This window comes from Takifugu rubripes, chromosome 15, assembly GCF_901000725.2.
Source record: "Takifugu rubripes chromosome 15, fTakRub1.2, whole genome shotgun sequence".
Classification (NCBI taxonomy): Eukaryota; Metazoa; Chordata; class Actinopteri; order Tetraodontiformes; family Tetraodontidae; genus Takifugu; species Takifugu rubripes.
The window spans coordinates 2237662-2260992 of NC_042299.1; the positions used below are offsets into that span (position 1 = coordinate 2237662).

At 45.0% G+C, this 23331-nt stretch overlaps 2 protein-coding genes across 2 annotated transcripts; both read right to left on the minus strand.

Moving 5' to 3' along the window:
- Positions 1 to 794: 794 nt before the first annotated feature.
- On the minus strand, positions 795 to 2435 carry bsx (brain-specific homeobox). The gene is made up of 3 exons (XM_003979825.2): positions 2090 to 2435; positions 1664 to 1854; positions 795 to 1439 (listed from the first exon to the last, which is right to left on the minus strand). Exons 1-3 carry the CDS (start codon positions 2328 to 2330, stop codon positions 1185 to 1187), a joined length of 687 nt encoding a protein of 228 aa, XP_003979874.1. The 5' UTR covers positions 2331 to 2435; the 3' UTR covers positions 795 to 1184.
- A 2183-nt stretch (positions 2436 to 4618) lies between these two features.
- lim2.1 (lens intrinsic membrane protein 2.1) lies at positions 4619 to 8027 on the minus strand. The gene is made up of 5 exons (XM_003977891.3): positions 7889 to 8027; positions 6831 to 7012; positions 6281 to 6430; positions 5208 to 5342; positions 4619 to 5072 (listed from the first exon to the last, which is right to left on the minus strand). The coding sequence occupies exons 2-5, from the start codon at positions 7003 to 7005 to the stop codon at positions 5011 to 5013; spliced, it is 522 nt and encodes a 173-aa protein (XP_003977940.1). The 5' UTR covers positions 7006 to 7012; positions 7889 to 8027; the 3' UTR covers positions 4619 to 5010.
- Positions 8028 to 23331: the final 15304 nt, after the last annotated feature.

The window sequence follows — 23331 nt, forward strand, 5'->3', positions numbered from 1 at the left end:
GTGTAGCTCAGACGGTTTTTATGATATTATTTATATAATATTATTTATCTGCAGCGAGACGCAGGAAGCTAATTTGCTGCGGATTCAGTTCCAGGCGACCAGACGTGTTTGTGCTTCACCCACTGAGAATCTTTGAAGGCACAAAACAAAATGGCATTTAAGCACGTTGGATATTTGTTTTGGACCTTCTTCAGGAGCTGGAACTCTCTTCACAGCAGATTGATCTGCTCATTTTTGCACTGAACAAAAATGCAGAATCTCCATTCTAATTATTTTAAATTGCGGCTCGGTGTCACGACGAGGCACACGCACGGAACGATCATTTCATGTTGTGATCCCTCCACATTCAGGCAGGTTTGAATCAGAAAACAAACGTTCTCATCTGCGTGAGTTAAATATCACTGATGGACTGATTTCCTCCGCCCTGCTGAAACCTTTGCTCCTATAATGTCCCTCATTTCATCCCAATAGAACCCCGAGCGTCCCCGTTGGCTCCTGTAGGAAAATGCACGTGATTCATGATTAAAGTGGAACGCAAACTGCCTGTTTTTATCACTGTTGCATCCGCAGACACGTTTTTAATCATTCCGATCCTTTAAATTTAAAGGGACTCGTCGGGTGATTCAGGGGCAAATATTAAAACGAGTTGCATTAACTAGTTCTGTTCTGAAATATTAACTTTTTATGGAGGTAAAAGTTGGCCTGCAGTTCCTCCTCTGGCGCCAAAAATAGAAAAAGACCAAATAAATTCAATTAAAACAAAGGCCAAAAAAATAAAGAGACGACAGCGATTCACTCTTATAACCTGTGTATTTACAGAGGAAATATAAATGCCATGAGTCAAATATCCATCAAAAAAATTATTTACAAAATTTCCAACAATGTGGAAAAAATAGGGACACAAGTAAAGAGAAATAAAACAAACGACGGATTGAAAGTATTGAAAAGTGCAAGAGCGATTCAATAATAATAATAATAATATCTACAGGCTCGTTCAAAGGGCGGCTGTTGGAGGTGAACGGACCCCCCCCATAAATATAAACATAAATATTAACCTTAGTAATAGCAGATATTATAGAGCCCTCTTTGTTTCAACCAGGCAACTCATGTTTTGAAGTGGACGCGGAGGAATCTCCGCCTTATTTACAGCGCATTTACACGTTAGAAAACAACTCGGCCTCCTACTATAGTAGATGGTCCGGGGAGCAAATGTCGTCCTCGATGTCCACGTCGTCGTCCTCCTCGTCGTCGTGGTCGTCCAGCATGTATGAGTCCGGCGCGGGGCCGCGCTTCAGCTCGGCCGCGCTCTTCTCCGTCAGCTCGCTCTCGCTGGAGATGTCGGTGGTCCTCTCCAGCTCCGCGGGGGTCTTCCGCTCGTCCTGCGCCTTCCTCAGCTGCTTCTTGTGCTTCATCCGCCGGTTCTGGAACCACGTTTTGACCTGTGTGGCACAAAAACACGCGAGTTTCATTATCCCGAGATAAATGATTGGTTCTTCAAACACTAAATAATTCAATGATGCATTCGGAGAGAGTTCATTTCCATTATTATTATTATGATAGGGACTATTTCGCTTTCCTAAAGACTTTAGAATAATAATTAAAAAAAAAAATCCAGGTGCTTTATTTTATACTATGAGGTCTTTTTGTGCGTGCGTGCTGGTACCTGGGTCTCGGACAGGCTGAGCGCGGTGGCCAGCTCCACCCTCTCCGGCGTGGACAGATACCGCTGGATCTCGAATCTTTTCTCCAGGCCGGACAGTTGCGAGTCGGAGAAGACCGTCCGGGCCTTCCTGCGTCGGCAGTGCTTCCCCGGCAGCTCTGCGTGGTGCTGGAACAAGGCCGGCATCTGCATCCCTGTAGGAAACACACAGGCTTTCACGCAACTCCCCAAAGAATAATCAAAGAACAATCAGAACAACAACACTAATAAAATAAGCAAGGACGCGAGCAAACGTGCTGTAAAACAATGACAAATAAATGAAGAATAAAACACATCAGATGAACTCAAAGAAAAGAAAAAGTGAAACCACGCTTCTCAGTTGACTTAATTCAGCTTTACGCACAAACACGCGCTGTCGGAACGTCGTACCAGATGTGAAGAAGTACTGGTGGTGCTCCGGCTTATGCAGAGGATGGTGCGGGTGAGGCGCAAGGATCGGGGTCGGCATCAGTGGGTATCCGTACTCCAGGATGGGCATGCGGGAGGCCAGGCTGCCGCAGAAGGGCGAGGGGAGCACCTCCCGCAGCGGCTTGGGCTTGTGCAGAATGTCGTCAATGAAAAACGAGGTGGATCTCTGCGCGGGCGCCGCAGACGCGTAGTTCAGACTCATGGCTGGGTTATTTTGTGGCCTTTACACCTGCAGCAGCAGCATCTGATCCCCCCGCAACGGGCTCCAGTCTTTAATGCGCACGCTGCATAAATGACACCGAGCTGAGCACTTGACGGACATCGGTGGGAGGGCCCGCCGGCCACAAGTGTTCGGGTCCGGAGCGGAGCGGATTGGGCCCGCTCCTCTGCCTTTCAGCCAATTAGAACTTGGTGCGGAAGGAGGGTCGGCGCCAGTTGGGAGCCGCGTCCTGGTTCCGATTGGCGGACGCGCGTTCGAGGCGGGCGAATGGATGCGGGGAGAGCGCGGTGCACCTGTGAAGGCAGAATTTACTCTGTGAATTGGGCAAAATCAAGTTGAATCTATACATAAATGACAGCCATCTATATATCCCCAAATTAGCTCCGACAATGTATACTTTTGTTTTACAAGCGCCTCACACACACCTTAAAAAAAGCTCACCTCACCGGTTATGAACGGGAATTATTTATTCACGGGAGTTATTTTTCTTCAAGATCGAACAAAACAAGAATCTCTATTCTTGATGAATAACAAAGCATTTATGTCTAAAACCTATTCGTAATAACCGAGTGACCATTTTGCCAGCAGCTGCTTATTACCGTTGAATCGATCACCTAAAATAATTTAACCGTATTTATTCACGGTGCTTTTGACACCATAATATTGCAATTATTGTTATTTTAGGCTGCATTTCCGGCCGCAGCAAATTCTATTTGTTGTAAAAAAAAAGGGGGGGGGACAAAGGAAATTGGCACAAAGCTTCTTGACCAGTGTCGCATTTTAAAAACCAACCTGGGCCTTCAAGAAGCAAATTCATCTTTGTTCTTTCTGTTTAATTAATTTAAAAAAAATAAAAAACTTTCAACAATTTAAAGAAGCACAGAAATCCCTCATGCACGGATACAATAATTGTCCAACTACAACTGGACAGGATAAAAGTAAACGATGCTGCATTTAGAGCTGGTTTATTCTAGACGGCCGGTCTGCTGTCAGTTACAGAAATATACGAAATAAATATTAAAAAAAGAGATAATCAAATGAACACGCGCGCACAGAAGCCCCCTCAAAATGTAAAAAGTATTTGTTTGGACGTTTGGAACTCTTCTGTCTCCCATGAAAACACTTTGGGGGGGAGGGGGGGATTCTTGGCGCGTTTTGAGTCGTTCCCACATTCGACACCTGAAGGCATCACGACGTGAACATGACGGGGAGAACTTGTGTTTTTCTTCTTCCTCAGTTCTTTCACTGGAATGATGCCGGGGGGTCTGGGCTGCTGCGAGTCTGCCTAGTAATTCCGTGCAAATTGGCTGTAATTGTTGGTATTAAAATCCAGGAGAGTCCAAGTGCCGCTCCCGTGCCCATTTGCCAAAGAAAGCGGTGCGCTGTAATTTGTTGATATGGTGTTGTCATCACATTTCCAATCAAGTCGCTTAATGTGAAAGTGTCTAATGTAGGCAGAATTCACGCTGCAATGCTATTAGGCAATTAAGGGAGATGTCAGAGCGGAAGTTGTAATCCTTGGGTTGGAGGACAGGATTTCCATTTGATCAGCTGGAAGCAGAACAAATTAATTACTGGGAATCAGTTACGCTGGAAAAGCGCTGTTCTGCTGCATTAGTTTGCATAAGTAGAAGTGTGTGTGGTGCACATAGCTGGACTGTAATTAATTCCATCTGAAGAACCCTCAATGATAACTCCATGCGTGATTAAAGCAGATATAAAAGGCGCCCAGTTTTCTTAAAAGCCATCGGTGTTGGTGTGGATCGGGCGCGCAAAGTGTAACAAATCAAATGCATTTGCTTGTTTTTTCAGAAACAGCCCCCGCAGGACGCTACTGTTGCTCCTGCGTGGCACATTTGAGGGAGAAAAGGCTTTTACAAACAGGAGCAGATGGAGGTAACCCCGCTGCACCTGGCGGAGCGTCAATCCCTTTTATAGCGCGCACCGGGATAACAAGTTGCTTTTAGGGGGGAATTAGAAAGTAAATGAAACAAATGGTGATGGAATCGACTTAAGGATCCGTTTTTGAGACAAGCTTAAGCGGCTTTTTGTGTCCATTTCATTAAGTAAAATCGTGAGCCGGTCAGTCGCTGCGTCACTTGGATAAGTGGCGCGTTGGGATGAAAGGTTGCGGTGGCGCATCGGTGACACGCATCCAGATCTGCGTGATCACAACAATAATAACCCGTAAAAACAAAGCAAGGCCACATATAATCAAAGAAAGCTTCTTTTTTTTAAAGGGAGGAGCTGACAGGGTGGTTTTGTTCATCTGAACTAACGTTTATTTACAGTCTGACAATAATGGAGCCCAATAAAAGCTAACGGGATTATTGCTGTCGTCCTGATTGGAGGCTGGAAGAGGGTCTGGTTCTGTTGGACCTCGCTGTCTGGCGCCGTTGCGGGTTCAATAAAGGCTGTTTCACCGCAGGTCTTTTCCAATGTGAGCTCATTTATTTTGAAAACATCATAAGAAAACAGGTCGGATTGTGGACCTCCATAAGTCACAACGCTAGCAGATGATGCACATTTGATGGGAGGAAAACGGAGCTCTTTTCATTTGCCAGGTTGCCTTTATTCAAACTTGATTGGTTCCATCACCATCTTGGTTACTGTGGGTGCAGGCAGCCTCCAAGCACTTCCTGTCCTCACGCTCCTCGGACTTCTAATGAGCGTTTGTGGTCCTGGGGCACTCGTGCATCCGATAGGCGCACAAATAGAAGATACCTGCAGGAACAGAGGAGCTGTCATCCATTTAAAACTCCTGGCATTTAATAAATGACCAGAATAAACGTGGTTCAGGCTCAGCGTTAGGAGATCTTCCATGTTGGTCACACGATTGTGACAGAGTTCCTTATTTACCAGAGAAGAACGTGAGGACCACCGACACCCAGCCAATGATGTAGGACCAAGAGAACCTCCAGTTGCCGTAGCGTTTCCCGTGGTAGTTAATGGTTACCCCAGTGTACACAGCCATGGCGAGAAACACCAAGAAGCCTGGGAGAGGGGAGGGGGGGTCAGAAAGGTCGACCTGAAGGTCAATCAGGAACATGTGAGGTCTCCTGTCAGGACGTTCTGTTCAGCAACGTCCACTAACAGAACAACTAGTGACTCACGTGTTAATTTTCCCACCTTAAACTGGTGCTTAACTGGTGCCTGATGCTGGTGGCTTTGGTCTCAACCCGTCTATTTTCCTGATTATGTGCGTTTTATAATAATAATTATTATTTAATAAGGTTACGCTGACCCAAACAGCATCGGAATCATGTCTGCAAATGGTGTCGAATGTTCACTTTCAAGCCTTTTTAACAATTGGGTCGAATATTTAAAGAAGAGAGAATAAACGCGATAAGGAAAGAGTAATTAAACATGCAGAAATGAAAATAAACATGCAGAAATGAAAATAAACATGCAGAAATGAAAATAAACATTCAGAAATTCAATTAGAAATGATGACTACATGATTCATAGCTAACAAGGGCATCATCCATCCATCCATCATCCATCCATCCATCCATCCATCCATCATCCATCCATCCATCCATCCATCCATCCATCCATCCATCCATCCATCCATCCATCCATCCATCCATCCATCCATCCATCCATCCATCCATCCATCCATCCATCCATCCATCCATCCATCCATCCATCCATCATCCATCCATCCATCCATCATCCATCCATCCATCCATCCATCCATCATGCATCCATCCATCCATCCATCCATCCATCATCCATCCATCCATCCATCCATCCATCCATCCATCATCCATCCATCCATGCATCCATCCATCCATCATCCATCATCATCCATCCATCCATCCATCCATCCATCCATCCATCCATCATCCATCCATGTGTTTTGTGATCAGAAGCAGTTAAATTAAATCAAACTTTCATTGCTAGTTGGAAGATGTGAAAGTTGAACTTACATGAGATGAAAAACAAAACGCCTGCAGCAAAGGTTTTGTCAAACCTGTCAAAGGACGAATAATGGATGAAGGCCATGATGCCGATGATGATGCCAAAGAAGCAGGCCAGAAGGGAGAGGATCATGAGGGCACGGGTGGCATCTAGGTGGGCTGTGGAGGAGTCAGGCATGAATGACAGCAGGTGGAGGATGGCGCTGAAATCACGCTCTGATTCTTAGATTCGCCCTTTATTTACCAGCTAAAATGTTTGTGAACAACTTTATTGGCTCATTTACAACAATGAACTGGCCAAAGGAGGCTGAGGTGGAGGACGTGTGGCGGCCATGATGGACCACATTTCACAGTTCAAAGGGAAAACGCAACTTTGCAGTGGAAACACAGGATCCACTGCATCCATCCCCAGTCTTTTACCCCAAAGAAGACAAATCTGAGTGTGTCCGAAGGCGAGGACGATAATCAAAGCATCCAATACTCATCAAACTTCACTTCCATCAGGTCAGAACGTCGCCCGAGAACATCAGCACAGAGGCGCAATCCCGTCATCACCTACCGATGCTCTCACTGTGTGGGAAGCATTTTCCTGGCATACAGTAGCGCCACAGCCCCTGGTGCATGTAGTTACCGGACTGCCGATACTGCATCCAGTAATCGGTTGCTGTGGAAACGATCAAGAGGATGTTCCCCACTCCTGCACAAAACAACCCTCCACCCATAAAGCTGTACATCCTGCACCTGCACAGAGAGAGAGAGAACAGAAGGTCACTTAACACAATTCATCTTTCAAACACTCACCTCTACACACACACACACACACACACACACACACACACACACACACACACACACACACACACACACACACACACAGAGCCATTGACATTTGAGAAAAACAGGACTTAATTGTCCCTAATCAGGGTGTAATGAACATAATATTTGCATTGAAGGGAGCTTGACAACACACACACACACACACGCACACACACACACACACACACACACACACACACACACACACACACACACACACACACACACACACACACACACACACACACTCAGGTGCTTTGATAGTCGATACATCTATTACTCATTGTTCCACCTGGATGCAATATCCTGTAGCCACTCTGACCTCCCTGAACTGTTGGGATTTTTCTTTTTTTTTTGGTGGGGGGGGGGGGTAGATTGATACATCCTCTTAAATCTGATATCTGCACAGGATTCCCACTAAGCAGCTGTGTCTTTCTCCTCTATTTGATTTCAGAGCGTCCTCGCTGCTTCAGCTGCTTCGGCTGCTTCGGTCACTTTTACGTAAGCATTGATAAATGTAATAAATTACATTTCGAAATCAATCGCCCCAAAATGCACGTTTGAAACCCAATTCTGCCTTGTGGGAACCGTCATTCACATACATCCATAACGACCTGTTTGGACGGACCTGAAAGAGTTGAAACATGTTTAGAACTTTGAGAAGACAGATTAGTGAAAGTGGCGTTGGGACAAAGGTCCAGACCTTCCCCGGAAAAGCTTCCGGACCACGTCAGGAATAAACAGAAAACAAAAAAAGCGGCGTGGCGCCTTCTGTTAGTGGCGAAACCAACAGGATCTTACCTTGAATCAACCCCTCTAATGAAGACAATTATCTAGACGGGCGACCTGACAAAATAGAACGCCAAGATTTCCAGGAGGCAGGTAGTAGTGTTTGACTGGAATGGGGGGAACTGGAAGGACAGCAAACACAGCAAAGAGACAATAGGTCAGAGCAGAGCCAATGAGCAGCCGCCAGGGGTTCGGGAATCTGCTGAAAAAACAGAACCAGTCAAAGCTTGGCAAGCTGCGGGAATACTGATGACTGCATGCTTTTGATTGAAAATGGCAAGCCAAGCATTCGCGCCCTGTCTGTGACGACAGATCTGGGCCTTCAAAAAAGAAATTCTAGAAAGATTTTGAAGAGCTTTTTCACTTCATCTGTATCACGTTCAGCTGCTGCCACATAATGAAGGTTAAAGCTCAGCTCACAGCTCTAAACTCAAGCTAAAGATGCAGCGTAAAGTTCACTTAGCTTACCAGCTTTACGCCACAACTTTACGTACAAAATGTGAGTCGAGAGGCGAAAATACCGTTTAATATCTGTACAGTATCTTTACTGTGTTTTACAGAAGAACATAAAAGGAGAAAGTTCTGACAGAAAAACGACCCTTTTAATCCAAAACAAGATTACTATGAACCCAATGCATTGTAACTATCAGAAACGGGAAAAATGAATCAGAGAAATCAAGAAAATGAAACGCGCGGAAGAGAAATATGTGTCTCACTGCTCCGCACAGCAGCAGTAGCATTAGCATTAGCAGCGACAGCAGTAGTAACAGCAGCAGCATTAGCATTAGCATTAGCAGCAGCACTATAAATACTGAGATTAAAGGGTTAGGGTTAGGGCTAATTACTATACATCTGTCACATCTTCAGGTTGACAGTTCCTTTACTCATCATTCTCAAAAGGGGCCAGATGACATCAGTTTTTTGCACCATTCCTTTGCCCACTCTTGGTATTCCGGCTAATATACGAGCAGATAGCTTTAAACTTTAATGATGAATGTGTTTTACATTAAAATTTGTGTTATTTGGCCTCTACTTTTTCGTAGAGTTTATGTCTGAGTCCAGTAACTCTGGTGGCCTCGTTCTCCAGGACGTCCAATTAGCAAAGAGAAATCTCTGCAGTCCTCTTGAAAACTCGATGCCTCATAATTTCCTTTTACAGTGGAAGCAAATGTTTGAAACAGAAAAGCATGAAGTAAAAAACAAAACACTCGAAAAATGTTTTAAGCAACGTCACGTTTTATTGTATCATTATTGAGCCCTGAGCTCTCAGATAACTTTCAGCAGGGTCCAGGTCCCAGTGAGCCTGTCGGGGTGACGGCTTGTTTAGGCTCATGGCCAGGAAAGGTCAGGTGATGGTCCAGCGCTACAAGGACCCAGACTCCTCTAATCTTGTCCCAGCCAGCAGCAGCCATTGGATCCTGGGCCCTCAGAGCGACAAAGCAGGAGGAGCACCGAAGGAGAAGAGTTTCAGGTCCTCATCTGCTCAGATCCCAGGAACACTGGAGGTCAAGTTCAGGTCGAGAAGACCTAGAGAAATATCAGAGAGAACATGGCTTAGAGTTGCTGGAAAAGCAAATCAGAACCTTGTGGTGACCTTCAGGAAGGTGGTGGCTCACTGCTGAACTGCTCAGTGACCCCTGAGGCACGAGGAGCTTCATGGAAGAGTCAGGAAAAAATCTCCAGTGTCTTCACCACCAAATCCAGCATCAGAAGAAAAATAACATCTAGACCAGCCTGGATGGATGGATGGATGGATGGATGGATGGATGGATGGATGGATGGATGGATGGATGGATGGATGGATGGATGGATGGATGGATGGATGGATGGATGGTGGATGGATCCATGGACATCGGTCCATGGTTCTCTTGCTCCTCAACACAAACCCGCCTGGGATCCGTCAGGTCATTTGGACGTCTCACCAAGTTCCTGTATAAATCCACATCAAGCCCTCCAGAAACTGAGCCGGTGGTCCTGGAAACCGCCGGCTCCACCAGCAGGCGGGACGTCGCTGCTGCTGACAAACCACATCCAGAAAGTCTGACAGCAGTGATGGTAAGTGGAGCCGGCAGATGTTGGGAAAACAGCTCCCAGCCTCACACCTCCCTTCACTCCGCTCTCGCTCCATGTTTCCTTCACGCTGACTGTCATCTTCGTCCCCACATTTGGCCGGGCCTTGCTTTCCCGTCCGTCCTACACACACACACACACAAACACACATGCACACATGAACCCTGAAGATGAAAGCAGAAGAGTAGCTCCATTACCTGCATTACAGCAAGTTGCTCAGACCAATTGACAACAACAAAATGCCCCAGAAAAAGCATTTTTTTCTCTCTGAGATTTGAGTGCTCTACTTACATCTAACTTCATTTTTATAGACCACAGCCTATTTTCTTCCATCTGGAGTGTGGCAGCCAGGAGGGCATTTGATATCCTCCCTTGCACCATCAAAGTGGACAATATGCCTCTATGACAGAAGAGCAAATCCACACTTTGGTGACTCCATCCAGCTTTTCAGAGATTAATTTTGTTATGGAAAGTCTACATTTGTGTGGATTTATGGCTGAGTAAAGAGCCCATGCAGCTCTGTGGGAGGGTAATGTGACGAGGCTGTCATGAGTAATTACGGAGAGAGAGTGTGTGTGTGTGTGTGTGTGTGTGTGTGTGCGCTGGCATTGTTGTGGTTAATTCTGTCCTCATGTCTCAGTGACAAACAGCTCCTGACTGGACGTTCCCGATACAGAATTACAGGATTTACCTGCTGATTGGTGTCGACGATGCCTAATGGTCAGGATGTTCTGGAAAAAAAGGAATAATTCTGTGGAAACAATAAACTTTGTTATAATTTACAATTACAGCTTATAGTCAGTTTATTAAAACCTCCTGCAGAGATCTTTCTTGTGTGTATGAGCTCACGTATGCTAAACTGGACACTAATTGTAATTGAATTATTTAAATTAATTAATAAACTAAGGAATTATTTGTCCGTAGAAGTGAAACAATATTGTTGGTGCAACTAAAAACCTCTGTGAGCTGTCCATCCACAGCACCTTTCAAAGGCGTTTGCTAGCGTAGCCACATTCCCAAAGTGTCTCTACTGTATATGTAGACGGTTAGCTTAAGCGTGGACTGATGCATTTGGAGTCTTTGGAACCACTCTGTAACCTGTTCCAGCTTCACAAGAATCCACATTTATGATCCACGATCCTCTGGATGAGGCAAGGCTCACCTCAGCTCATTTTTTGGGGGTGGTTTTCCTCCGTCAGGGCCTCAACAAGACTCCAGGTTTGCTAAAACCTGACAGATCCGACCGTTGTTCTATTTCAGGCACATTCAATTCAAATTCTCAACTCAACACCTGACGCACCTGTAAACGCGTCTGTCCCACTGATGTCGGTGCTCCCTGATAACGAAGCGTTCTCGTCTGCCTCTGGAAAGCAACGCGACCACGAGGGCGTCCCGGGAGCGCCAGGAAGAGCTTCCATAACAACAACATTGACGACACGGCCTCATCTACACCGTCGATATGTAACGAGGAGATTCCCAACAGTCACGTGGCGACTCTGCTCCTGTCTTTCCCGTTCCTGACAGATTTGTCTTTATTTTTAGTCGCATGACCAAGCTGTGTTTAATTGTTCTGGCAGGCCACCATAAAGGTGAGACTGCTGATAGTCCCCCGCCGTGCTGCTTATATCTCCCAAGGCCGCACAAATCTATAATGTCCTCCGAAGTTATTGACATTAGTGGGCCAAATGCTTCTCAATCTTTATGTTTCAGACACGTTTTGCCTAAATGCTCGAATCAACTGCTCGGGATTGAATTTTCGAACCTTCAAATGGCTAATTTGTGCAGCAAGTGCTTTCAGCGTTTCCCTCCACAAATGAACGGAGGCTCTAATCATAAGAGCATGTGGACGCCGCTGCCTCTCAACCGCCACCCATGAGACAGCCGTGCGGAAGGGGAGAGAAACATTTCCACTTAACCACTTAAATGAATATATCAAGAAACTAATTTGCCATTTTAATTGCGTGATTTAGGGAGACGCTACTTCACTTGCCCCTCTTCCATTTTGTTTGATTTCCAATGTGAGCACACATTAGATTGATCTATAAAAGACTGCAGAAATCACAACACTTAAGTCTTTTCATTTTCCCCTCCTAATGAAATAATTGAAATTCCTGTCAGTGTCTGCACTTAAGCTGCACACAAACATCAGCGGGATGCCGCGCAGCTGAATGAATCGTGAAAGCCTTGTTTTTATCTCCTCTTGTTTGCAGCCTGGTCTTTTCTGTACTTCCTGCCTCTCTATTTTCTGTCATCTGAGAGGTTCATTCCATCTGTCAAGCCCAGGAATAGATCAGTACATCCATTTTGTTGGGATTTGCTGTCCCATTAAGTGATTGCTTGCTGAAATGGCAGGGGACATTTCTTCTGATACGTTCCCTGAGACAGCGCCTGCAGACATTAAGGACATATTATTGAGTCCCATTTTCTCCCAGCCACAAGGATATCCATTAGAGTGGCACACAGTCCTAAATTTTTCCATTTTCTCCCTCACCAAACTTGACTTTAGACATTATTTTTGCCTCTGTTTTGTAATTTGCAGCCGCAAATTATATCAGGAAAAAGCCATCTCGTAGCATGTGGCTCCTCTTCCCAGGGCTATTTGCCAAGACTTGATTCTGAAGTGTCAAAATGGGCCCGTCGTTACAGCTAATCATGACTGACAGCAGGGTGCTTTAAAGTCCATACAAGTTGAAAACTTTGCTTGTTTATGTGTATGTGTGCATTTCCTTTGATCCAAATTTTGAACACTAACACACACACACACACAAACACACACACACACACTGTTATTTTTCTGTGCTCAATTATGGTTTTATGGGTTCTTATGGAGCCCTGATATGTAGCATTTTAGATGGTACTTCAGGCTCGGAGTGTTATGGTGGAACAAAAACTGCTTCCTTCAGCGTCTACAAACCACGAGTTACTTATCAGTCTGATACTTGTTTTTTCGTGCACTGCTGTTAAACCACTAGGTTCCTCTTCTTGTTGGTTTTTTTTTTCATTAGTTTTTATTTATATTACTTCACTCAGTTCTGCTCTATGCTCCACTGCCCCTCTGCTACAGCATTAGCATGTATGCTATTGTTGGTAAAAAAAAAAAAAAAGCACATTACTCAGAAAATTGCTCCTTTTCGTGACACCCTGACATGTTTCCTGCGGCGAGTCCGTCGTTTCTGTCACGTAACCCCCCCACATAATAAAGGATTCTTCAGGATATATGCTTCTGTTGGCAGATTTATCGAGGTTTCAAACAATAGCAGCTGCCCACTTGATGCTTGCTGCAGTCTGCTTGTTCATTTAGAGATAAACACCAGATTATTGCTCTGGGATTGACACAAAGTTGGTACAGAAAAAAAAAACATTGAAATGAGATCCACTAGCATCAAACAGGTCAAGTCTTTTCATGGTGTTGTGGAGAACATAATCATAGAAGCATCATAAGGCAGCTCAAAGGCCACAACAGCCCCCTGCTGGGCTGACATTCTCATCGTGCCTTGCCCATTAATTCTGTCATTGTTGTTTTGCCCTGGCCTCCTGGAGTCCTATCAAAGACTCAATAACCAGTGCTTAACCAAAGCCCACTGCAGACCCCCCCTCCTCCGTCTCCCTCTCTGCTACTTGTCGCTCACTCTCTGCTATAAACCATCTGACAGCATGTGGGTGCACTGAGCAACTGCTTTTCACTTTGACATGGGCTGGTTGAAAAGGCCTTTATTACCTTGTAATTGTAGGAGTCAAACCCAATTAAGCAAATCTGTATGGGGCAGATGCTGCTTTAAACCCCCCACCCCAACACACACACACACACGCACGCACACACAGTGGCTTGGACCCCTGGCGATGCAGGACATGTTTCTAATTGAGTTCTCGCTGGTCACTTGGTCTTTCCAAGTGAGCACAAATAAAACATAAAACTGCTGCCTCATCTGTTGAGGTCATGGGAAGAAGAAGTGAAAATGCCACTCCACGGCAGCCAGCCCAGAAAAAAGAGCCAGGCAAAAGCCATTTAATCCACAGGGAAGGTGGTAAGAAAAGAGGGGCTCAGGCCCGCTTGACTGCTCCAGTAGGGATCAGCCCAACAGCAAGGGACTGCCGCTCCAACAGCAAACGCTCCCATTCAGGCAGCACGCCACCCCCCTGAGACCAGCACTTCCTGTCTCTGGGAGGCCTGGCTGTGAAATGAGGAAGGCTGGGCTGAGGCAATGTTCATACAATGCATGGATAAACGTGGGAGCGCTTCATAGCCCCTCAGGTTTGATCGTTTCGAGTCTCGACGCAGATGCTGCTGACGGGACGCAGTTTATCCATGAGAGAAACGGGGCCTTTGTGAGGTTACATCATTTCATTCATGTTTAGAACGTGTTTATTCGTGGTCGCATAAAGACCGCACCTCCAACAGGTCCGTGCTTACCATCCTTGTACTCTTTACACATGTTAACGCAACCAATAGTTGAATATTGTCGATAACCTGAGACTGGATACGTGTTTAATGTGGTTCCGATGAGTCGGGCGCTGTGACTTAAAAGATACCAAGTCAAAGAAAAACAGGCTTTAGAATTTGTGTCTAACTTCACATCTGTATTTACTACACCCAGAGTTATCCCACAATAAAACAACTACCACACACACACAGCTACAAGGGAGGATTTAAAAAAAAAAATTTTTTTTATTATTATTATTTTATTGTTATTATCAGTTATTCCATTGAGGAATAGACAAGTATTATTATTATTATACATAATTTCTCTTGAGTTTTGTCACTGAAGAACATTTTGTGGCCTTAGTGATCAATTTTATACATTTTGTACTATTTGAATAGATGATTTATTCCATTAATTAATCAAATGATTGTGCATTCAGTAATTGATTAAAAAAAAAAATCAATTTTGATGTAATGTAAAGAGTATCTGACCGCCTGCCTTCCTGTTACTACGGTGACAGATGACAGATGACAGACAGGCTGATGAGGTTTCACCAGTCAATCATCTCACTTGGCTCAACGGGTATTGAACTAATTAGAAAACAGTGATTAGACCTGATGAGCAGCGTGTGTGTCTGCGGCCGCTCCAGTCCAGCTCGGACCAAAATGGAAGCAGTGAACAAGCAGCACATTGTCAGCAGCGGGCCCAGTGGGTATCAGATGAATAAGAGCACTCATCCAGTTGATTTAAAAGTGTGTGATCTCACACCTCTTTCACTCCCACCTTTGTTAGTTTAGAAAGGATGGGCCATAACGGGTCAGTGGACTTGCACAGCCGTTAACAGGCCGTGTATATGTGATGAGGGGGGTGCAGTGTGTGTGTGTGTGTGTGTGTGAGTCTATGTGTGTGTCCTGAGGGGGTGTCAGCCTTGTACACTGTTTCCTTCTTAGTGGCCAGGAAATACAAAGCTCAGGCCTGGACATAGAAAAAGTCATGTGGTTCTGAATAATCCTGCTCCACAACACACACACACACACACACACACACACACACACCACACACACCACACACACACACACACCACAAAGGTTGCTATTTGGTCTTCATCCTCTGTGGGTGTTACACAACTCTGTGTGTCTTTGTTAATACATTAATTTATAAAGTTTCATCTGTTCACCAATTTACACATTCTCTCATGGACACAAGGTGAAGCAGGAGGTGAGTGAATATTTTGGGTTAACGTGACCTATTTGAACCCAGAACCACTGTCACCTGTCAACTATCTCCAGTCTTAGAGAAACCTACACAATATAACTAATATCACTAAAATAACTAATATCTGTAAACTAATATCATCTGAAAGATGTTAGCTGGACTAGCAGGTTGATTGTGTCCATGGAAACGGACTCATGCTTTTCATGACTTGTGCCGGCTGTTCATTTCAATAGTTAGTTTTGGCCAACAGCTTAAGAGTAAAAGGCTGTTTCTGAAACCACCCCCTATACCCTACATAGTGCACTCAATAGTGTGGACGCCATTTTGAAATAGTGTCCGAATTGTTAGTGAGCATCGCTGTAACCCTATGTAGTGCACTCAATGTATCCCACAATGCACTGCGATAAGTAGTGTACAAGCGAGCACCCTAACTCGGAAAAATGTATCCCATCATGGGATACACTTTTTAACGTAATTTCTACTGTGCGGTTTGATATATGACATTTTTGGAAATAAGAATTTTTTTTCAGTAGGGGTCCAATATGATCATCTTAAAATATCACAACATAAATGTGTAAAAAAAAACAATCAATCTTCACTGATCCCCCCCCCCCCACACACACACACACTTAAAATTGTTCTTTGGAATCGTCTGTTCCTCACCAGGCGACAGAATCTCAGTAAAAGAATATTTACAAAGATGAAAAGTAGCTCTGGATCCATTTTTGATGAAAAATTGCTTTATTAAATGTTTTCACTACAGCGGAATATGACTTGAGAATGTACCATCACGTCTTGGCTTGAAAATGTCATGGGACACTAATTATTTTAGGTAGTAAGTAATTATTATTATATTATTATTGACATTAATATTTCATTTGTTTATATAGAGTTAATTATAGGGTAAAATATTGCATTTTCATAAAATGGCTGCTGAATGTATTTCTGATGGGTTAAAATAATTAAATGGACCTGGCCACTTTTCCCGGCGACCGGTTCGTAATTATTATGCGACACCATGACGTCACTTTACGTGTGCCGTAAATGACACCGTTGTCCAAATACTAACTTTAAATTGAGAGCGCTACGTAGTTCACTCAATCCATGTAGTGAGTAGTGAATAGGGAACGAGTGTGTGGTTTCGGAAGCAGCCAATGTTTCCCCAATAGCAGTGGTCCCCATACTACGGCTAATGGGCCGGACACGGCCCGCCTCCACATTTGGTCCGGCCCCCTGAACAATACCAGAAAGCATTTTGATTTTTTTTTTATATATGTGTATTTGTATTTGATAATAAAGTTGGACTTTAGAGACTGCTCATATGAGTCATTTAAGTAAGAGATTCTGCTCTGACAACTAAGCTGAACTTGGACCTGTTAAGATTGTGCACGGCACAACAGAAGGTTTATGTTCCATGGACTTTTTTTATGTGAATAAACCAGAGAGGGTAATTTTTTGTTATTATTTATTTCATTAATAGTGTTATTATTTATTTCCTGACTTTTGTTCTGTGAAGAATACAGAAAGGGTTATTTGATTGTGCCTTCTTGAAAACAATAAATTTTTATGTTTTGGCACTCCTGCATTTCTCACACTTTTCTGTTACAAACTGACCCCAGGCCCTTATCAGAGAAGGGAAAAGTTATGTGGCCCTCACAGGAAAAAGTTTGGGGACCCCTGCCCTATAGAATAAATTAATGAAACATTGCTGGGACCAACGGCTGACACTGAACGGATAAATTCCTCAACGGAAAAGACCGCAAATAATGAGGAGAGACTTATAACGGAATTTGTGCGTTAAAATAAAGAAACGCTGAATAAATAAAACAATAGTCCAACAAGTGAACTGGACTAATTCGTATCTGTCGGTATTTGCTGAAAAGTCCTGAAAAAGAAAAGCACAAGGTTTGTTTATTGAAAGGTTTTATTTTAAGTTGAAAGCGATGCACCACAAAAATGTATCATTTGACTGGACGGAGGAATTCAATTTGTTATTTGTTTATTCAGCCATCCATTCATTCATACCTTTCATTCATGCTGTTTACACCAGAGTTTCTCAGTCTGGTTCTCGATATGTTCCATAGCTGTAACCAGCAGAGGACCCCATAGAGCTCTGAGCTGGAATGGGAAAGCTCCACATTACTGTCACTAGATGAAGGGAGCATGATTAATTGATAACAAGACTAGTCACACACAGCCTTCATGTCAGCATGGCGCTGAAGAATGTCTGAAGGTGTCACATTAATAGTGTCTCCTTCCCTGATCATCCAGTCAACCCTGCGATGTTGCTAATATTTACCACCACAAACATCTGCTGGTAACCAGAAGAGAACCTGGTAGTCAAACCTCTGTTCCTCTGCTCCATGTTCATGTGTCTGAGATTCCTCTGCTCTACAGTGATCCCCTGGAGAACCAGGAGATCCAGACTGTGCAAATTCTTAAATTAAAATAATGCGTGGGAGTGTGTGTGTATTCTCCTACTTGTGATGTTTGGCGTAGCAAATTACACATTCTACCAGTAAAGTGAGGACATTTTTGGGACATCAAGGTGTTTTAGGTGGTCCTCACAACTTCAAAAGGCTGTTTAGGTTTCAGGTTGAGGGTAGAATTGTGTAAATGTTGGAGTCAATCATTTAGTTGGTTTAATGGTTACGGTAAAGAGATGGTTGATGCGTAATGTATGCCCTCACTGAGGAAGAAATACAAGTGTGTGGTACTTTCAGCTCCTCCACAGAGGATGGAGCCTGGCCTCTGAGGCCCTGGTGGGTCAGGAGAAGTTCTAGGATCTCTACTCTGGACCACAGTCCAGGCGGGGAGAAACAAAGCCATGGACTAGCTCTATGCTCCTCATCTTGGGAATGTTATGCAAATGAAGAAAGGTGCTGCGAGTGACCTGTTTAACATGTGATCACAGTTGTGTGCATGTGGGATTATCTGAGTAGGCACTCAACACTATGTATAATGGAGCTAAATATGTGTTTAATGGAAAACTACGTCATTGAGACACTGATAAATGTGGCACCACCTGTGCACATTGGCCCTGTTTTCATGCGTAAATATCCACTTAATGGGATGTCTAGATTCTCTCCCTTGGTCGGCAACTTCATCAATCAGTGCATAATGGCAACAGGGAGACAAAAGCAGCAGGGACAATTGAGGAGGCCAACAGTCAGTAATTAAGCAGTTTATAAGGTAATCTCATTAATTATCCCCTCTGCTGGTTGCTAAATTCTCTGAACATCCTGATTACACGCTCATTGATTTGGCATCCAATGACGAAATGTTTCTCGCTCCACATCTTAATGGACTCAAAAGGAGGAGTCATTTACAAATGGCTTTATTAGGCAGAGTGCCCACGTGGACCTTTAAAATGTTACTTGAAAATGCAATTTCACCTGTCATTTGCAGGATGCTTTCATGCACTTAAGCAGAGGTCACACAAACAGCGATGTAATTAGCCATCTCCCTTTTACGGCGCCTGCTGATTTGAAAAGCATTACACACCTTTTCGCCTCCATTCAGCTTTAATCAGTCATTTCCAGGGGCAAATTGCCAGGCTTATGAAAGACAGAACGTTACTCCGGCTGGCCGCTGCATGAGGCTCCTTCTCGGAGGGCTTATGTCAACTATACTGTACATGAAGAGTGGCACCGAGCTTTGTGTCAGATGTTAATCCACCGTAGAAGTGATGGTGGGGGGAAGGGGGGTCAGAACACTTTAAAGGGTAAAGGTTTAGAGATGCGAAGAAGCATAAATGGAGCATCACTAACCATGATGATCGTCTGTGCCTTTATTAAAGACCAACGAAGATTTGAGCAATGCCAAAAAATGAAATAAATCGGTTTAGAACAAAGGAGTTTAGGACATGCAACGGTTTTAGTTAGTTAGTTAGCGAAACTATAATGCAATCTTTTATTACCATTATTAGCCCATTTCCAGGAGCAGAAAAGAAGCACACAAATAGTGAGTTTTGCCCAAAGCCCTCCGAGCCCAGCCCAGCTCATGTCGAGCGGCTCAGCGTGATTCTAAATGCAAATAGCGAAGAAATGGAAAATGGAGGCCAAATTGACCCTTTCACAGCATGTTAAATCAGTTTGTATGGGTACCTGGAGCGGCTGTCCCCCTCCCATCAATAAAATAATTTAAGAACACGTTATACTCTTTTAAAAAGGCCCATTTGTCAGACCAGGTGACTCTTAAAAGTGTCTGTGGATTAGAGACACCCTGCATCAGGTACTTTTAATTCAGCCACAATCAATATGACTTAGGCTGCTGTTGTGCTGTGAGTGAATATTAAAGAAAGAGTATTTCAGTTAAAATGTCTATTGTGCAAAAAGTCAATGGGAAACAATAGGGGGGTTGAGGGGGGGTGCACTGGGGTTGAGTCTGTCCAGTCTTTGTGGCAGGTTTATGTGTGATTTGCAGGAAAAGAGGGAAAAAAAACCTGACTGTCAATCAAATAAAATCTGGTTTCTTGTCGTAAAGTCAAAGTCTGATGGGACAAACCCTGAAAACCCTGAACACTGTTCTTCCACTCTGATGTACGTCACTTCAACAGCCTGATGTCTGTTGCCAGAATGTTGTTTCATTCATCCCTGAAGTTTCTGCAGTCACGCGTGCTAAAATCTTTGTAAATGTCGATAGATTACTTGGGAAACCACCGCTTAAAACTACCTTATTAGTTGAAGTGATTCAGGCAAAAAAGTCTCTCTATAACTACCCTATTTTAAACATTTACTTTAACTGTTGCTTTACAAAACCACAGCGTCATCAAATATTGTTCTACGATGCACGGTCATACACGACGCAGTGAAATTTATTCTCTTAAAATCAGATTTCTAATATAAAATATGAATTTTTCTTTGACATCGTGTGTGATTTGCATTGAGCGACTGTATATGATAAAAGCACTCAGCAGCGGACACACACACACGCACACACACACACACACAGGCCATAACTGAATTCACATCATTTTATTCTGAGATTTGCCGTCTCAAAACCATTTAGATGATGCATCTTTAAAACACCACTTTTAACTGAAAAGCACAAATAAGCAAAACTTAGGAGCAAAGCATGAACAACCCAGCAGGCCAAAACAGCCCATTAATGTGCTATTTTACTTTGAATTTTATTTTTACATTTCCTGCCAGTTTAATACATTTTTTTCCGAAATCTTCTTGAAGCCACATTGTGCTGCCTGCATTAAAGGAATTACATTTGTCATCCACCCACGAGCCGTGATGGCAGCTGTGTGTGTGTGTGTGTGTGTGTGAGAGAGAGAGTGCAGGTTCATGTCAGCTGGGCGAGGCAGTGATTTGGCATGTTAGTGAGTGTGTTTGGGCTAATCAGACCGAGGGGCCACTATAATGGACAGAATCTGGGCAGAATCACAGCCAGACCTGCTGCTGTGGGGAGCGGGTAATACAACTAATTTCTCCGCTGTCTCAGCAACCGCACCGACAGAAATGGGGTCAACAAAGGTGCAGGCAGCAGCAAATGAGCAGCTGTTGCTTTTCTCATTTCAGAGTCGGCAAAGTGAGGGAATCGTAGGTGAGACGACGCGTATTTCTGTAAATTCCACAAAATGTATATACAAATTAAGGGCAGTGCCCGCGGTTCTTTCCCCGCTGCCTGGCGGCGACGCCAACAATCACTGCAGCCCTGGAATGAAATGTGCGTAGGATTCCTCGTAGAGTTTTGCATCGGATGTGATGGAGGAACAATTGCCTATTATAAAGGCGCCTCTCATAGGGAAATAAGGTGCTAGCGTGTACGTTAGAAAGGCAGCAGGTACCCGTGTGGAGTGCGGGTCTTTGTGATGAGACGCCATGCATGTTTTAATGCAGATATTAAGATCCAATTGCGAGAAGCTGCGAGAGTTTGCTGTCCATTTTCCCCGTGATTGAACTTGTTCAATTCTGAGCACAGAGAACAAATACTTCATGACATCAGGCCTGTATAGATGTTAGCAACCGGCTGAAGAGTGTCGGGGTGTAGAAGGGGCGTAAGTGGGCACTAAGTAACCTGAGTATATTTCTCCTGTAACCATGAAATAGTTTGGTTTTAATTAATTCCATTGGGGTGGTTAAAGATTGCAATACAATACTTGGTCAGTTTAATCACTGGGGTAATAATTCATAGTTATTATCACTCATTATTATTTGTAGTAGTCTTTTCCACTATTACCAATATAAATAGAATACTTTCTCTGCTATTACCAGTCTGTTTATGTGTTGACTAGTCGGTTTAAGTCTAGTCAACCTGTGTGTCACTGTAACCAGAGCGATCCCTGTCCATCACCGCTTCACCTACCCCGTCCCACAAGAACCAGGATCTTTACCATCACTATTCCAGTAAAATCAGCTACTTCAGCTTCAGTTCATCATGAATCATCCCAGCAAAACCAGTTAATCCTCTCTGTCCCACTATAACCAATATATTGATCCCATCTGTCCCAGTATAACCTGTCCACTTATCCTCTCTTCGCTCCCCTCCTTGCCTCCCCTGCTCCTCTCTTCCCTCCCCTGCTCCTCTCTTCCCTCCCCTCCTCAGCTCTTCCCTCCCCTGCTCCTCCCCTCCTTCTCTCCCCTGCTCCTCTCTTCCCTCCCCTGCTCTCCTCCCCTGGTCCTCTCTTCCCTCCCCTGCTCCTCCCCTCCTTCTCTCCCCTGCTCCTCTCTTCCCTCCCCTACTCTCCTCCCCTGGTCCTCTCTTCCCTCCCTGCTCCTTCCCTGCTTATCTCTCCCCTGCCCTGCTCCTCTCTCCCCTCCCCTGCTCCTCCCTCCCCTCCCCTGCTCCTCTCTTCCCTCTTTCCCTGTCTTAGATGGTGGCATTAATGCGCGCCCACAACAGGATGACACATGGCATTATCACCTCCCTCCTCTCCTTCCCTCCCCTGCTCCTCTCTTCTCTTCCCTTCTTCCTTCCCCTGCTCCTCTCTTCCCTCCCTCCTCACCTCTCCCCTCCCCTGCTTCGCTCTCTCCCTCCCCCGCATCCTCTCTTTCCCCCGCCCCTGTCCTCTCTTCCCTCCACCCTGCTTCCTCCCCGCTCCTCTCTTCCTCCTCCCATAACTCCTCTCTTCCCCCTCCTTTCCCATCCCCTGCTCCTCCGCCTGCTCTCTCTCCCCTCCCCCGTGCCCTTCCCTGCTCCTCCGTCTCCCTCCCCTGCTCCTCTCTTCTCTCCCTCCTTCCTTCCTCCCTGCTTCTCTCTTCCCTCCCCTGCTCCTCTCTTCCCTTCCCTTCTTCCTTCCCCTGCTCCTCTCTTCCCTCCCTTGCCCCTCCCCTGCTCCTCTCTTCCCTCCCCTGCTCCTCTCTTCCCCCCTCTTCCCTCCACTGCTCCTCCCCTGCTCCTCTCTCTCCCCTCCCCTGCTCCTTCCCTGCTCCTCTCTCCCCTCCCCTGCTCCTCCCCTGCTCCTCTCTTCCCTCCCCTCCTTCCCTGCCCTGCTCCTCTCTTCCCTCCCCTGCTCCTCTCTCCCCTCCCCTGCTCCTCTCTTCCCTCCCATGCTCCTCCCATGCTCCTTTCGCTCCTCCCCTGCTCCTCTCTTCCCTCCTTCCCTTCCCTGCTCCTCCCTCCCCTGCTCCTCTCTTCCCTCCCCTGCTCCTCTCTTCCCCCTCCTTCCCTCCCCTGCTCCTCCCCTGCTCCTCTCTTCCCTCCCCTGCTCCTTCCCTGCTCCTCTCTCCCCTCCCCTGCTCCTCCCCTGCTCCTCTCTTCCCTCCCCTGCTCCTCTCCTTCCCTGCTCCTCTCTTCCCT